The sequence below is a fragment of the Nothobranchius furzeri genome, chromosome 15 (genome assembly GCF_043380555.1).
Source record: "Nothobranchius furzeri strain GRZ-AD chromosome 15, NfurGRZ-RIMD1, whole genome shotgun sequence".
Classification (NCBI taxonomy): domain Eukaryota; kingdom Metazoa; phylum Chordata; class Actinopteri; order Cyprinodontiformes; family Nothobranchiidae; genus Nothobranchius; species Nothobranchius furzeri.
In genome coordinates this window covers 59,717,459-59,731,684 of record NC_091755.1, presented here as the reverse complement: position 1 = coordinate 59,731,684, position 14,226 = coordinate 59,717,459, and the positions used below count along the sequence as shown (strand labels likewise).

Here is a 14,226-nt window from a genome sequence, read left to right as displayed (position 1 = left end):
GGAGCGGCCGGGCCGAGACGTAAGCCTTTGCAAGAGGATTCAGGTAGATGGGAGCCGTACCATCTCGGACTTTGTTTGCTAGTGTTAGCAATTTGAATTTGATGCGTGCTGCTAGCGGTAGCCAGTGGAGCTCAATGAACAGAGGTGTGACGTGTGCTCTTTTTGGTTGATTGAAGACCAGGCGCGCCTCTGCGTTCTGGACCATTTGAAGAGGTCTCACAGTACAGCCTGGAAGACAAGTTAGAAGGGCATTGCAATAATCGAGGCGGGGGATGACAGTAGATTGCACCAGGAGCTGGGTGGCATGTTGTGTTACGTATGGTCTGATCTTTAATACATTAAACAGCGCAAAGCGGCATGAACGAGCAACAGAGGCAACATGATCTTTAAAGGTCAGGTGTTCTTCAATCACAACACCCAGATTTCGAACTGCCTTTGAAGGAGCCAGAGGTAGGAAGTCATTTTGGATTGAGATATTGTGCTTTATGGATGGTTTTGCTAGGATGCCAAGTAGTTCAGTTTTAGAGAGGTTGAGTTGGAGATGGTGGGATTTCAGTTGGATATTCAAGCAGGGACAGTGTTGTAACGGAATTTAAGTGATGTCTCTATCTTAAGTTGTATTTTAATACACTGTAGGTAGTTCACTTTTTATAAACAGAAGAATAGGCTGTTTTTATCATCAGGGAGTTTAATTAAACACTCTGTATTGACTTTGAGACAAGAAAAGAGAGAGAGATGGGATCGTTTGAGAATCTTTAATTTCTGAATTATAAATTCTAAACAATCTACCAGGACTACTCTGTGATGGATGAGAATGGATTCGGATGTTGTGTTGGTGCGTGTGTGTGTGTGTGTGTGTGTCTGGTTCAGATTCTCTAGGCTGACGTCAAAGCATCTGGTCGTCTTTGTTATGACTAGATATCACGAGGCTTATAAAGTGATGACATGAGCCGCTATTTTGCCGTGTACGTACCCAGTGGGGGTCTCCCAGGTAGATCAGGAAATGCCAGGTCTGGAGACCTCGGATGTACGCTGGAGCTGTCGGTGCAGCGATCACAACGTTTCAAAGCCCGTCTGGAGGGTCGACCCCGGTACCGTTCGTCGGCGTCAGCAGGTGCTCTTATTTTGAAAGGACGTCGTCTGGTTGTTAAACGACGAAAATCTCCCGCTGCACAGTTCTTAGTTTAAAGAAGAAAACACATCTGGCCAGGCTGCGTTTTTCTTTAGGATGACGGTGAATAGAACTGAAGTCAAAATGGAACTGACTTAAAAATGGCGTTGCCTTGTTTTATATCTCTGAATTGTTGATAAGTTGGAGTAAAGTGGATTGGACACTTGAAGTCAACACCAGATTCTCCTGCGGCAGCCGAAAGCTCTGATTGGTTGGAACAATGTGTCATGCGTTTCTATGGAGATGAGGATCAGTATGTCTGTGCCGTAGTCCTGTTTTCATTAAACATAATTCATGACATATTTATTTCACAGATCATTCACTTGATTATTGTTGATCAACATCTGTTTTGCTTAATAATTTTAATCACAAATAAAGTACTTTGATTAAGTAAAGTTTCTTCTTCTCCTTCGGACTCTTCTCCTGGAATGTAAACAGTCTGAGGAACACCCGACCTTGGTTTTTCTACACGGTGTTATTGTGCACAGGGGTCAGCTGTATGGAGTTGAAAACAAGGAACTTCATAACGTTACATATCCCCCCTTTTCAAGGTCAATGTGGTCCTTCAAGAGACCACTTGGTCGTTGAACAAACCCAAGTTATGAAGAATCTTGACAACGGAACCGGATGCGATCCCAAGGGAACAGCCGTCTGTGGTGAGGCACGAACCCCCCGCCGGAGAACAGTCTCGCATACTCCTCAGGAAGAACACAAGTCAGCAGGTTATTAATTATTCCCCATGGAAGCCATAAACGAAGCAACAGCAAAGTCCTATCCCCACGGGCAATAAAGCAAAGCAGGAGCAAATCTTGAACGTATCCACGAACAGGGTAGTATTCCAATTAAAAATCGATTGTTGTATCCGCAGGCAGGGTAATATTCCAAATAAAAATTGAACTTTGAAAGAGTACTTATCGTAATCCACAAAAAGGGAAGAGCAGTTGACAGTAATCCCAACGAATGAGGTGTCCCAGCAGCCATGCCGGAACCACAGTCGTCCAAGGCCAACGAGCCGGAGCACCACCCAGGAGTAGTCGATGCAGATGACGAGTCACGGATCCACCCTCAGGACGCAGGATCCTCACAAGCTCAGCAGAGGAGAGAGAGCACAGTGTAGGCACTTCAATGTAGACACGACAAAAGTGCATTTCATGTCATCAAAGAAATAAAAATAATAAAAACCTAACTCTATGAGTGCCTTTTGTACTATGTGTTAGTTTTAAGTGTAATTACCCATTAAGTGAAGAAATGGATGCAGCCCTGACTGTGTAAGATGCAAAAAGGGATGATGCGAGAAGCAGAAAAATGAAAGAAACCCTAACTAGTATCAGTGAATCCTCACTGTAAATACTTGTGTCAGGACAAGGGCAAAATTGGTTATAGCCCCGTAGGATAAATCAAAGAATTGACAATCACAAACATAATATTCACTGTCAAAATCAACTGGTCAAAGGTACTATAAAAAAACTGAAATGTAAATCAGTACTAAAATGTAAATCAGTGGTTAGTAATCATGTCCATGTTAATGTACCCCTAAGGAATTGTGATTAGTAAAGATTAAAAAACAAAATTTTGGACCACAGTACTATGTGACCTAACCCACTCACCGTTACCTGGCCTTTTACCTGATCCCAGGAGCCCACAGCACGTCCGTCTCAACACACCTTAAGTCTGCACGTGACGTATAACAGGAAAGACAACCATGTACACTCACAAACAAACAAATTTATGTAATCAGAGATAGAAATCTGTGGAACCAACGGGACGTATTCATCACCCCCCTTTTGAAGTCGGTGGATTGTTGTTGTCGGTATCGGCCAAATCTGTGGGACCCTTGTGCAGTTTGATATGGTCCCTGTGTACCCATTTGTAGACGGGCGCCTTGTTTTTGTCGGCGATCTTGATCTGATACAGGACCGGAGAGATCTTATCTGTAATCAGGTATGGACCCGACCATCTGGGCAAAAGTTTCTTAGCCAGCTTCCCCGAGGTCGCATTGTTGTTACCCGTTTTGGGAGCGAAAATGTAGTACCAGGCCTGGTCACCTACATCGAGTTCGGAATGTGAGGCTTTCTTATCGTAATAAGTTTTTCTGCCTTCAGCTGACTTTTCCAGAGACGCCTGTGCGAACGAGAATGCTGCAAGCAGGTGATTTCTCAGGTCCTGCAAGTATTGGCCGCTCGTACACGCCGGGGCTGTGTCGGACTGAACCTGTCGTTGATACAGCAGGTGAAGCGGTAGGGTCATCTGTCTGCCCGTCATCATTTCAAACGGGGAGACACCTGTAGACTCGTGAGGGGTAGCGCGTATGGCCATGAGGACCAACGGAAGTTTCACATCCCAATCTCGGTGGTTAGCTTTCACGTACTTTTTTAACATGCTAATAACCGTGCGGTTCACCCTTTCGACCTGTCCAGAGGACTGGGGCCGGTGGCTAATGTGGAACTTAGCCTTGACACCCAACAGATCCCAAAGATGTTTCATCACGTCAGAGGTGAAATGGGTACCCCTGTCCGAGTCGACCCTCGTGGGCAAACCGAAGCGGGCAAAAACGTGATTCAGCAAGAGGACCGCTGTAGTCTTAGCCGTGTCATCAGGAGCTGGCAAACATTCAACCCATTTGGTGAATGCGCAGGTGACAGTCAGTATGTACTTACTCCCCCTGGTGGATTTGGTCAGAGGCCCCACCCAATCGAATTGCAAGTCCGACCACGGAGTGGTCGGCCCTTTTTCTTGTAGGGGAGCTCTGTGGTTAGGGTTGGACGGCTGAAACTGACAACAAACCAAGCAACGCTCGACGTGGTCCGAGATATCACGACGCATCCCCGGCCAATAAGCAACCTGGCACAGGGCACCGAACGTGGCCTTGACGCCTTTGTGACCGGCGGATGGAGAGTCATGAGCCTGCGAGATCATGCCCCTCCTCAGCGGTTTTGGAGTAACAAGGACAGGCGGCGAAGGAGGCTTGGCGGCGTGCATCAGCAGCCCTTCGACGACCCTCAGCGTGGACCGCACACGAAAGAGAGAGCGAAGCTCTGGAACGGAATCAAGCTCGACGGAAGTCGGTAGCTGGGTTTTAGGATCAGAAATGTACTTGATCATCCTGCTGATAGCAGGGTCCCGGGATTGAAGACTGACAAGATCGGTATCCGAATAGGCAGGTTGAACGGCCACCGCACCTTTGGGTGGTGCCGAGTCGGACGCTTTAGCAGCCCGAGCTCGAGTAACTACACACACCTGGTTTTCATCAGGGAAAGACCACACATGTCCCTCAAGCCACCCGGGTTCGAAAACCCACAGGGGACCATCGGTCGCGCCCTGTTTGGCCAAAGAGTCTGCAAGATCGTTCAACTCCTTTTCAGGACCGGGTGCGCAAGAGTGACCTTTGACTTTACGCCAGTAAATGTGCATGTCAAGTGCAGTCACCAGAATGTCACACGCCCTGAAGAGGGCCTGATTTTTGACGGGCTTCCGGCTAGCGGTCTGGAACCCATTACTCTTCCACGTTGGTAGACGACACAAGAAACTGAGACGCGCGTAGTCCGAGTCAGTGCAAACCACCAGTTCACGGAAGCCACGGTCCCTAGCGCTACGCAGCACTATCACGATCCCCGCCACTTCAGCATACTGTGAGGTCTTACCACCCAGAGAGTAACATCGGGACTCCCTGCGGTCACCGTCTACCCAGACGACACCCACACCCGCACTAGGCGCAGAACCGTGCCGAAAAGCACTGCCATCCACGTATACGGTCGGTAAACCCGCACAGTATGACTGGTCGTAGTAGTGGTGGTTGCGGTTTAGAAGAGCCTGAGGGGGCCTGGCTGGCGGGACTGACGCGATGGCGTCGTCCGAGCAATGTTGGCACGCAGCCAAACCCATGCCAAGAGGGCTACGTCGGTTCTGGGCGTAGCGCACCTCGATATCGAAGCTTTGAAGAGCCAGCAGCCACGAAGCGATTCGCGAATTGGTCACCACACCATCTCTGATGCGCTGACTGTTAAGGAAGGTCACCGGCTGGTGCTGTGTCTCAATGATGATTTTCTGTCCGCCAATGTAGTTCGCAAAGTACTTAACTGCCCACATGGTGGAAAGCAAAGCCTTTTCACAGTCCGAGTATTTCAACTCAGGTCCAGTCAAGAGCTTACTAGCATAGGCCACGACACGCCTGTCGCAGTCATGAATCTGGTAGAGACCAGCACTCAAACAGTGAGCTGAGAAACCAACCTCAAGATGGAATTCCTTGTCACAGTCGGGGAGCGCCAAGCACGGAGCCGAGCACATGGCGGCCTTCAGGTCATCCATGGCCTGCTGGTGCTGCTCCGCCCACTCGAACGCCACATCCTTCTTCAACAGATTAGTCAGAGGTCGTGCCAACTCAGCGTAATGTTCCACAAACTGACGCGAGTAGTTGCAGACCCCCAAGAAGCTGCGAAGTTCGGAGACGTTCGTCGGAGGTGTGATGGTGGCAACACCCTGAATCCTGCCAAGCTGAGGCTGCACTCCCTGTGGTCCCACAAGTAGGCCAACGTACTGAACTTGCGACCTGCACCACTGTCCCTTGGCGAGAGAGATCTTAGCACCCGCCGCCGCGAGCTGACCCATGACATGGTCCAGCTCGGCCAGGTGGTCATCCAACGTACGCCGACGAATAAGAATGTCGTCGACATAGATGAGTGTCCCACGCTCTCGAGCATCGGGGCAGGCCTTGTTCAAGAAGATGTTGAACTCAGCTGGCGAGTTGAAATAACCAAAAGGACACCGGGTGAAGGTGTACTGCCGGTTGGCAAAGGAGAAAGCAAGTTTGTGTTGGTCCGATTCGTGGACGGGAATCGTCCAGAATCCAGACGCAATGTCAAGGGTGGAAAAGTACTTAGCATCTTTCACTTTTGGAAGCTCCTGCTCCAGGCGTGCCATAGGCCACCTAGACAAGGGGACCTGTTTGTTGAGTTGCCGGTAGTCAATGGTAAGTCGCCACTTACCATTAGGCTTCAGTACCGGCCACAACGGAGCCGAGTAGGTGCTGTTGCAGGGTCGAATGACCCCGTTAGCCAAGAGGCTGTCAATGATTCCCTGGACCGGTTCTATGGACGCCAGGGGAATCTTGTATTGCCGCACAAAGGACGGCGGTGCATCTGGCCTGGTAGGAATCTGGACTTCATGGATAGTGGTCAGACCACAGTCCAAGGAGTCAAGTGAAAGAAAATCCTGGTACTTTAGCAAAAGTTGTCTTAGCTGGTCTCGCTCGACATCGTTGGTGAGAGCATCCGCTTGGTCTATGACCTTCTCAATCTGTAACAGAAGTTCCGGGGGTCTACCCGGTGGCTTCGAGAGTGGTGGTGAGGTCGAAATCGCGTCCCCCCGCGAAAGACATGCCACCGAAGGGCATCCGCCTGTGTCAGGCCACGGTTTGTACGGCTTTGGCTTCCGCACACGTGCAAACAGTTGTCCGGACGCACCGCTGATTCTAGCGTCAAGGCGTTGGAGACAGTCCAACCCTAAGAGCATGGGCATCGGCATCTCCTCGCTGATGTACACGAGGTGTTTAAAGGACATGCCTCCTATCGAGATGTTGACCTCAGTCGTCGCAGCCGCGGGCGAGGGAGCGCCATAGAACTCGTCAAAATCCTTTGGGCCCGAAATGAGTGTGGGGGGTGAGATGTCCTCCCCCCTTTGTTCGCACATGCTGCTGTAAAGAGCTCCGCTGATGAGCGAGATGTCCGCTCCTGTGTCTAATAATGCGACACAGCAATGTCTCTGATTTACAGTAAATGGTAAATGGTAAATGGCCTGTATTTGATATAGCGCCTTCTAGAGTTCTTGAAACCCCCCAAGGCGCTTTACAACACAATCAGTCATTCACCCATTCACACACACACATTCACACACTGGTGGGGATGAGCTACGATGTAGCCACAGCTGCCCTGGGGCGCACTGACAGAGGCGAGGCTGCCGAGCACTGGCGCCACCGGTCCCTCCGACCACCACCAGCAGGCAACGTGGGTTAAGTGTCTTGCCCAAGGACACAACGACAGTGACAGACTGAGCGGGGCTCGAACCTGCAACCTTCCGATTACGGGGCGAGCACTTAACTCCTGTGCCACTGTCCCCATCAGTGACCTCCACTGCGGGCCTATTAGATCCCTTTCTCACGACCAGAGGTGCAAGCAAAATTTTCTCAGTTACGGCGGTGGTAGTAGTGGTACTGCGGTCGTCATCTGCGGGTTCATCGCCTAACATCGCCACGGATGGAACGACCGGAGAGGTGTTGTCGCTTTCCTTTGAGGTGTTGTTGTTTTCCTGTGAATCAGAACCTGTGAAAACATCAACCTGCAGCATTTCAGTCTCATTTTGCGGCTTCTCAGGCAAACACGGAGTCTCTGACCGGGTCTCCTGAGAATCACGCTCAAATTGTTTGACGCCCTCGACATCTTTCTGAAGATTGCAGATCATGTTCATCATGTTAGTCATCATTGGAAGGAAAGTGTTTTGCATCGCCTGAAGTTGAGATGATAATTGCATCGTTACCTCTGAGTCCATTTTCCAAAATAGTAAATAGTCTTTTCCTGTTTTATTTACTAATTTACTCTTCGAATTTGCCTTCTAATTAGATGTTTATTTAGAAACAACCTTACCTGTAGATCTTTTAAAGAATTAGTTATAGGGAAGCTTGGCTGGTGAATGATTATTTTGGGCAAAATTGTTCAATAATGCCAAAAATATCATTGTCATTTGACCTGTCCAAGATGGCGGGTCGAGCTACGTGTCGGGCACCTAAGATGGCGGACCGCCGCACATGCGTCGTCCGACACCCGGCTTTGATCCCCGTAGCAATCTCACGATTCCAAACACCGTAGCGTTTATTAGAACCGCCGCTAACGTTACCTCAAAGTACTCCGTACCGGAAGGTTTAGCGGATTAAAGGACGCAGTTCCGCTGCGTCGGAACGGCTAGAAAGCTTCGCGGGACGCTTTCCCGAGCCTCCTTACCGAGAGTGGCTAGTTAGCCCGTCGGCTAATGCTAGCGAACGCCCTGTAGCGATCAGGGTCTCAAAATTGCCTCGATCAACCAACGGGCATCTCGCGCCATGATTGAAAGGGTCTCAATAGCGTACGCAATCTGGATGCAGTATCGCTCTGCGGTTGTTCTCGGCTGACAGCGTTTACCGAGCAAGTCAAGCTACGGCAGGTGCTAACGAGAATTCCGACTAAGAATAGCGCGGATCCTGCGCTCATCGAATGGAAATAAATTTCCGACGGAGTCTTCTGTCTCCGATTACACAAATGGATGCACACAGTGTCACAAACACCGCGACAAACAATAAACAGACGGTTCCAATGCAATAAAACAGGAGAAATGTTTACCCTTAGATGTAGGCCTCAAAATGGCCGCAGCACACGTCAGCACTTAAGGTGTTTTGATGAAACAGCGCCTCCTGTTGGAGGGTGATGAATGTGCACCCCCCCTTTCTGAGAGCTGAATGAGGAAGCGCTCGCCTTTTTCTTTTCTCTAACACACAGACACTGAACCAAAAAAATATCCCAAAACGTCTCAGAGTCGGTACAAAGTGTAATAAACTGTGCAGATATCAAGCTAGGCTCGCCATAAATGTAACGGAATTTAAGTGATGTCTCTATCTAAAGTTGTATTTTAATACACTGTAGGTAGTTCACTTTTTATAAACAGAAGAATAGGCTGTTTTTATCATCAGGGAGTTTAATTAAACACTCTGTATTGACTTTGAGACAAGAAAAGAGAGAGAGATGGGATCGTTTGAGAATCTTTAATTTCTGAATTATAAATTCTAAACAATCTACCAGGACTACTTTGTGATGGATGAGAATGGATTCGGATGTTGTGTTGGTGTGTGTGTGTGTGTGTGTCTGGTTCAGATTCTCTAGGCTGACGTCAAAGCATCTGGTCGTCTTTGTTATGACTAGATATCACGAGGCTTATAAAGTGATGACATGAGCCGCTATTTTGCCGTGTACGTACCCAGTGGGGGTCTCCCAGGTAGATCAGGAAATGCCAGGTCTGGAGACCTCGGATGTACGATGGAGCTGTCGGTGCAGCGATCACAACGTTTCAAAGCCCGTCTGGAGGGTCGACCCCGGTACCGTTCGTCGGCGTCAGCAGGTGCTCTTATTTTGAAAGGAAGTCGTCTGGTTGTTAAACGACGAAAATCTCCCGCTTCACAGTTCTTAGTTTAAAGAAGAAAACACATCTGGCCAGGCTGCGTTTTTCTTTAGGATGACGGTGAATAGAACTGAAGTCAAAATGGAACTGACTTAAAAATGGCATTGCCTTGTTTTATATCTCTGAATTGTTGATAAGTTGGAGTAAAGTGGATTGGACACTTGAAGTCAACACCAGATTCTCCTGCGGCAGCCGAAAGCTCTGATTGGTTGGAACAATGTGTCATGCGTTTCTATGGAGATGAGGATCAGTATGTCTGTGCCGTAGTCCTGTTTTCATTAAACATAATTCATGACATATTTATTTCACAGATCATTCACTTGATTATTGTTGATCAACATCTGTTTTGCTTAATAATTTTAATCACAAATAAAATACTTTGATTAAGTAAAGTTTCTTCTTCTCCTTCGGACTCTTCTCCTGGAATGTAAACAGTCTGAGGAACACCCGACCTTGATTTTTCTACACGGTGTTATTGTGCACAGGGGTCAGCTGTATGGAGTTGAAAACAAGGAACTTCATAACATTACAGTGTGGTCGTCCGGTGGAAATGACAGATACAGCTGGGTGTCGTCTGCATAGCAGTGGTAGGAGAAGCCATGTGATCGAATGATCTCACCCAGTGAGGTGGTGTATATGGCAAAGAGAAGAGGTCCTAGTACAGAGCCCTGGGGGACTCCTGTGGCAAGATGGTGCATGGTAGAGGATTGTCCAAGCCAAGATACACTGAATGATCGTCCTGTGAGGTACGATTCAAACCAGGCATGTGCTTTCTCTGTGATGTCCATGCTAGAGAGTGTGGACAAAAGGAAGCCATGGTTGACAGTGTCAAATGCAGCCGATAAGTTGAGCAGGATAAGCACTGAGGATTTGGCAGTCACTCTAGCTTCTTTTAAGGATTCCGTCACTGCTAACAGAGCAGTTTCAGTGGAGTGGCCCTTCTTGAACCCAGATTGGTAAGGGTCAAGCAGACAGTTACTAATGTACAGGCTGAGTTAAAACACTTGTTTGGTTTGTTATATTTGGGCTGATTTATTTATTTGCCATCATCTCTGTGAAACTCCGAAATTGTATTTCTGCAGCTAATAAAATAAGCCTAAAAAATAATGGAAGAACAACAATAAACAAACGAAGAATCAAAATTTTAACTTGAACGTCACCATTTTTACTGGTTTGCTTTTGTTTTGCAGGGTGGAGGTGAAATGGGGAAGTACACCTGTCTAATCTGTCAGAAGGAGTTTAGCTCTGAGAGTGGCGTTAAGTATCACATAAGTAAAACACACTCACAGGTGGGTACAACTTCACAAACAGCCTTAATAGGGATCCGCCTTTATGTTTATGTTTATGTATTTAGCAGACGCTTTTGTCCAAAGCGACTTACAAGTGATAATCGGCATGTTGCCCTTGAGGCTAACAACAACAATAACAACAACAACTTGACATCAATCATGGAGAGGAGGGGACAAGGAGTGGACAGTAGAGAGGGGGGACAGGTGCAGGGAGGGTGCTTGTTAAGAAGATGCTCTCTGAAGAGCAGGGTCTTCAGGAGTTTCTTGAAAATTGAAAAGGAAGCCCCTGTTCTGGTAGTGCTTGGAAGGTCATTCCACATTTGTGGAACGATGCATGAGAAGAGTCTGGATTGTCCTGAGCGTGGTGTAGGCACTGCTAGCCGACGATCCTGTGATGACCGGAGCGGCCGGGCCGAGACGTAAGCCTTTGCAAGAGGATTCGGGTAGATGGGAGCCGTACCATCTCGGACTTTGTATGCTAGTGTTAGCAATTTGAATTTGATGTGTGCTGCTAGCGGTAGCCAGTGGAGCTCAATGAACAGAGGGGTGATGTGTGCTCTTTTTGGCTGATTGAAGATCAGACGCGCTGCTGCGTTCTGGACCATTTGAAGAGGTCTCACAGTACAGCCTGGAAGACCTCTTAGAAGGGCATTGCAGTAATCGAGGCGGGAGATGACAGTAGATTGCACCAGGAGCTGGGTGGCATGTTGTGTTAGGTATGGTCTGATCTTTCGTATGTTATACAGCGCAAAGCGGCATGAACGAGCAACAGAGGCAACATGATCTTTAAAGGTCAGGTGTTCATCAGTCACAACACCCAGATTTCGAACTGCCTTTGAAGGAGCCAGAGGTAGGAAGTCATTTTGGATTGAGATATTGTGCTGCATGGATGGTTTTGCTGGGATGACAAGTAGTTCAGTTTTAGAGAGGTTGAGTTGGAGATGGTGGGATTTCATCCATTTTGATATGTCAGAGAGACGGTTTGATATTCGAGCAGAGACAGTGTGGTCGACCGGTGGAAATGACAGAAAGGTTTAGTATGTCAGGGGAAAGGTTAGGGTTAACCCCTACATGTAGTTAAATGACTTGTATTTGTAAAGCACCTTCTTAGGGTTCTCCAACCCCCAAGGCGCTTCACAACGCAACTAGTCATTCACACATTCACACGCTGGTGAAGATGAGCTACGATGTAGCCACAGCTGCTCTGGGGCGCCCTGACAGGCAAGGCCCACTGAACACTGGCGCCACTGGTCCCTCCGACCACCAGCAGCAGGCAAGGCGAGTTAGTGTCTTGCCCAAGGACACAACAGCAACATTCTGTGGTGGGATCTGAGATCGAACCTGCAACCTTCTGATTACTGGACAACCCGCTCTACCTCCTGAGCTACTGCTTGATAGCTTACTGAATGGCTTCAGTTGGAACCCAGTTACTTACGTTGAGTTTTATTGGGGTTTATACTGGGAATGCTGATCGCAGCAGCGAGCTGTAGCATTTCCAGTTCAACCTGGACCTCTTCCACAGAGATTGACCATTGTGGGTTTTTCTGTTGCCGGTGTCGATGTGTAAAGGTCACAGTCAGCCGTTAAAGCACAACTCTGCTAAAGAGGTATATCGGCCGATATATTGCTGGCCGGTATATTGGTCTATCCCTACTTCCAGAATGTCTCTGTGAGAACAATAATGTTATACAAAATTAACAGCAGTATAAAAGTGTTATCCACTTGTTGTTGAAGTCGGTCAGAAAAACTCTTACTTTAAACTGAGGTCATTCAAAGAGCTTTCTAATAGATACAATTAAAAAGACTCCTAAAGACGTCTGAACTATTCCTTTAAACAGGTCTTGTTGTTATCCGAGCCTCTTTCAGACAAACACTGCTTCCCAGCATTCTGACAACAAGCAAACGTTGCAGCATCATGTCAATCATTTCTTTAATGCTCATATGTGCATATAAGTTATTATTGTGTAATAAGTTTATTGAGATCTGGTAGAAACTCTTTTGTCCCCTAAAATCTACAGCTCTAGCTCACGTTTATTACATTGCTGTTGTCTTGTTCTCATAATGTTTGCATTTAAAATAATTAGATTGATTTCTTATGAAGTTAACGCGCTTTGATGTGTGCACTTGCAGCCTGTTCAGGTCTTGATTCCATCTGTTTTCATTTTAGAACTGGTTTCGTGCGTCAACAAGCCAGGTGGTTTCCGGTAACAAGAGTAAAGTCCTGGAGAACAATGGGGTCAAAGCAGAGGTGAGGAACGGCACCACCACCAGTAAGAAGAGGGGCCGCAAACCTAAAGAGCGCCCCCTCATGGACGACCCAGTCCAAACACAAACAGAAGCCTTCACCACCACACAGAACTCAGCCCCTGCCGCGACCCCTCCCTCCGGCTCAGCACAGTCCCCCGCCTCCACCCCCGATCCAACGGACAGTGAAGGTTCCGTCCAGAACACGCCACCTGTCCTCGCCTCCACCAGACGAAGCAAACCCAAGAGATTCTTTTTGTCAGAGTAGCGCTGCTTTTGTTGTTCCAGGAGCCAGAGAGGATGCTTACCTTAAGGGCCTGGCTCTAAGAAGAAAGTCAAAATTAACCAGTTTAAAAAGATGCATTCTTTACATCTTGATTTTATACCCCAGAGTATGTTGGTGCACCAGTAGAAGCTGTAATCACAACAGTAGTGTTTAATTTCACCATTCCACTCCCGTCTCCCTTTTAAAGCACACATTTCAGTTTCTGTACTCGCAGCAGGAGGATCTGTAGTATTCAGAGATCAAACCCCACTCTAACACACAGAGCAGTAGTATAAGGACTAGTTTTCTCTGTGAGATTCAAAGTTGTGTCTGAGAGGATTTAAAAAATGATGTTTTTAGCATGGTGAAGTCATTTTATATTTGCTAGTGTTTTCTCTTTTGTTCACAGAAATATTGTACCGTGTACATAAACAGTATCTATATCTATATATCTATATACTCAAAGCAATGATGCCATCTATTATGTTTAAGCCAGACGTGTCCAGTTGGCTCATGAGCGATAGGAGTTGTTGCTATCCGTGATGGAGTGTGGTGTTTGTTTGGGTTTTTTACCTTTAAGTTGTCCTTTTTTCTACCTTTAGGGATTTTTTGTAAGCAAATGTCACATAAGCTAGTTGTTGGTCAGTTTTTAATCGTAAGCCACATTTTCTTCCACACCAGTTTCTTAATTACATTTGCTTTATGTATGATTGAAATCAGCCAAAAAAACACAATCATGGAAAAAGACGTTCCACGCTCTTTTAGGTTTATTATTTTCCACTATTGGAAATGGTTCAGATCTAAACTCAAGTGTACAAAAACACAACAGATTCCAGCATCACTCAAACAAAACCTGCTATTTCTCAGCGCATCGACCTCTGACCTTGGGTGAATTTTCCAGGTTTTCCACTTCTGGGGAAATTGGCAGCTGATGATAATCCCTGATGAGCAGCAACAGTTATGTCTCTGAGGCCATTGCTGACGACTTTACTCTTGGGCCTAGTGTCAACACACACCTGTATATTCCAGTAAAGCTGCTTTTATAGGTGTAATCACACATT

General features: G+C 47.3%; 1 protein-coding gene across 3 annotated transcripts in view; it reads left to right on the top strand.

Moving 5' to 3' along the window:
- The window catches only part of znf512b (zinc finger protein 512B), a 53,006-nt gene extending 39,610 nt beyond the window's left edge, over positions 1-13,396 (top strand). For all 3 annotated transcript variants that reach the window (XM_054746384.2, XM_054746383.2, XM_054746385.2), the window contains 2 exons: positions 10,558-10,656; positions 12,824-13,396. In XM_054746384.2, the coding sequence (XP_054602359.2) occupies positions 10,558-10,656; positions 12,824-13,168 (444 nt within the window). In that variant the 3' untranslated portion in view covers positions 13,169-13,396. The remainder of the gene's footprint in view (positions 1-10,557; positions 10,657-12,823) is intronic.
- The last annotated feature ends 830 nt before the right edge of the window (positions 13,397-14,226 follow it).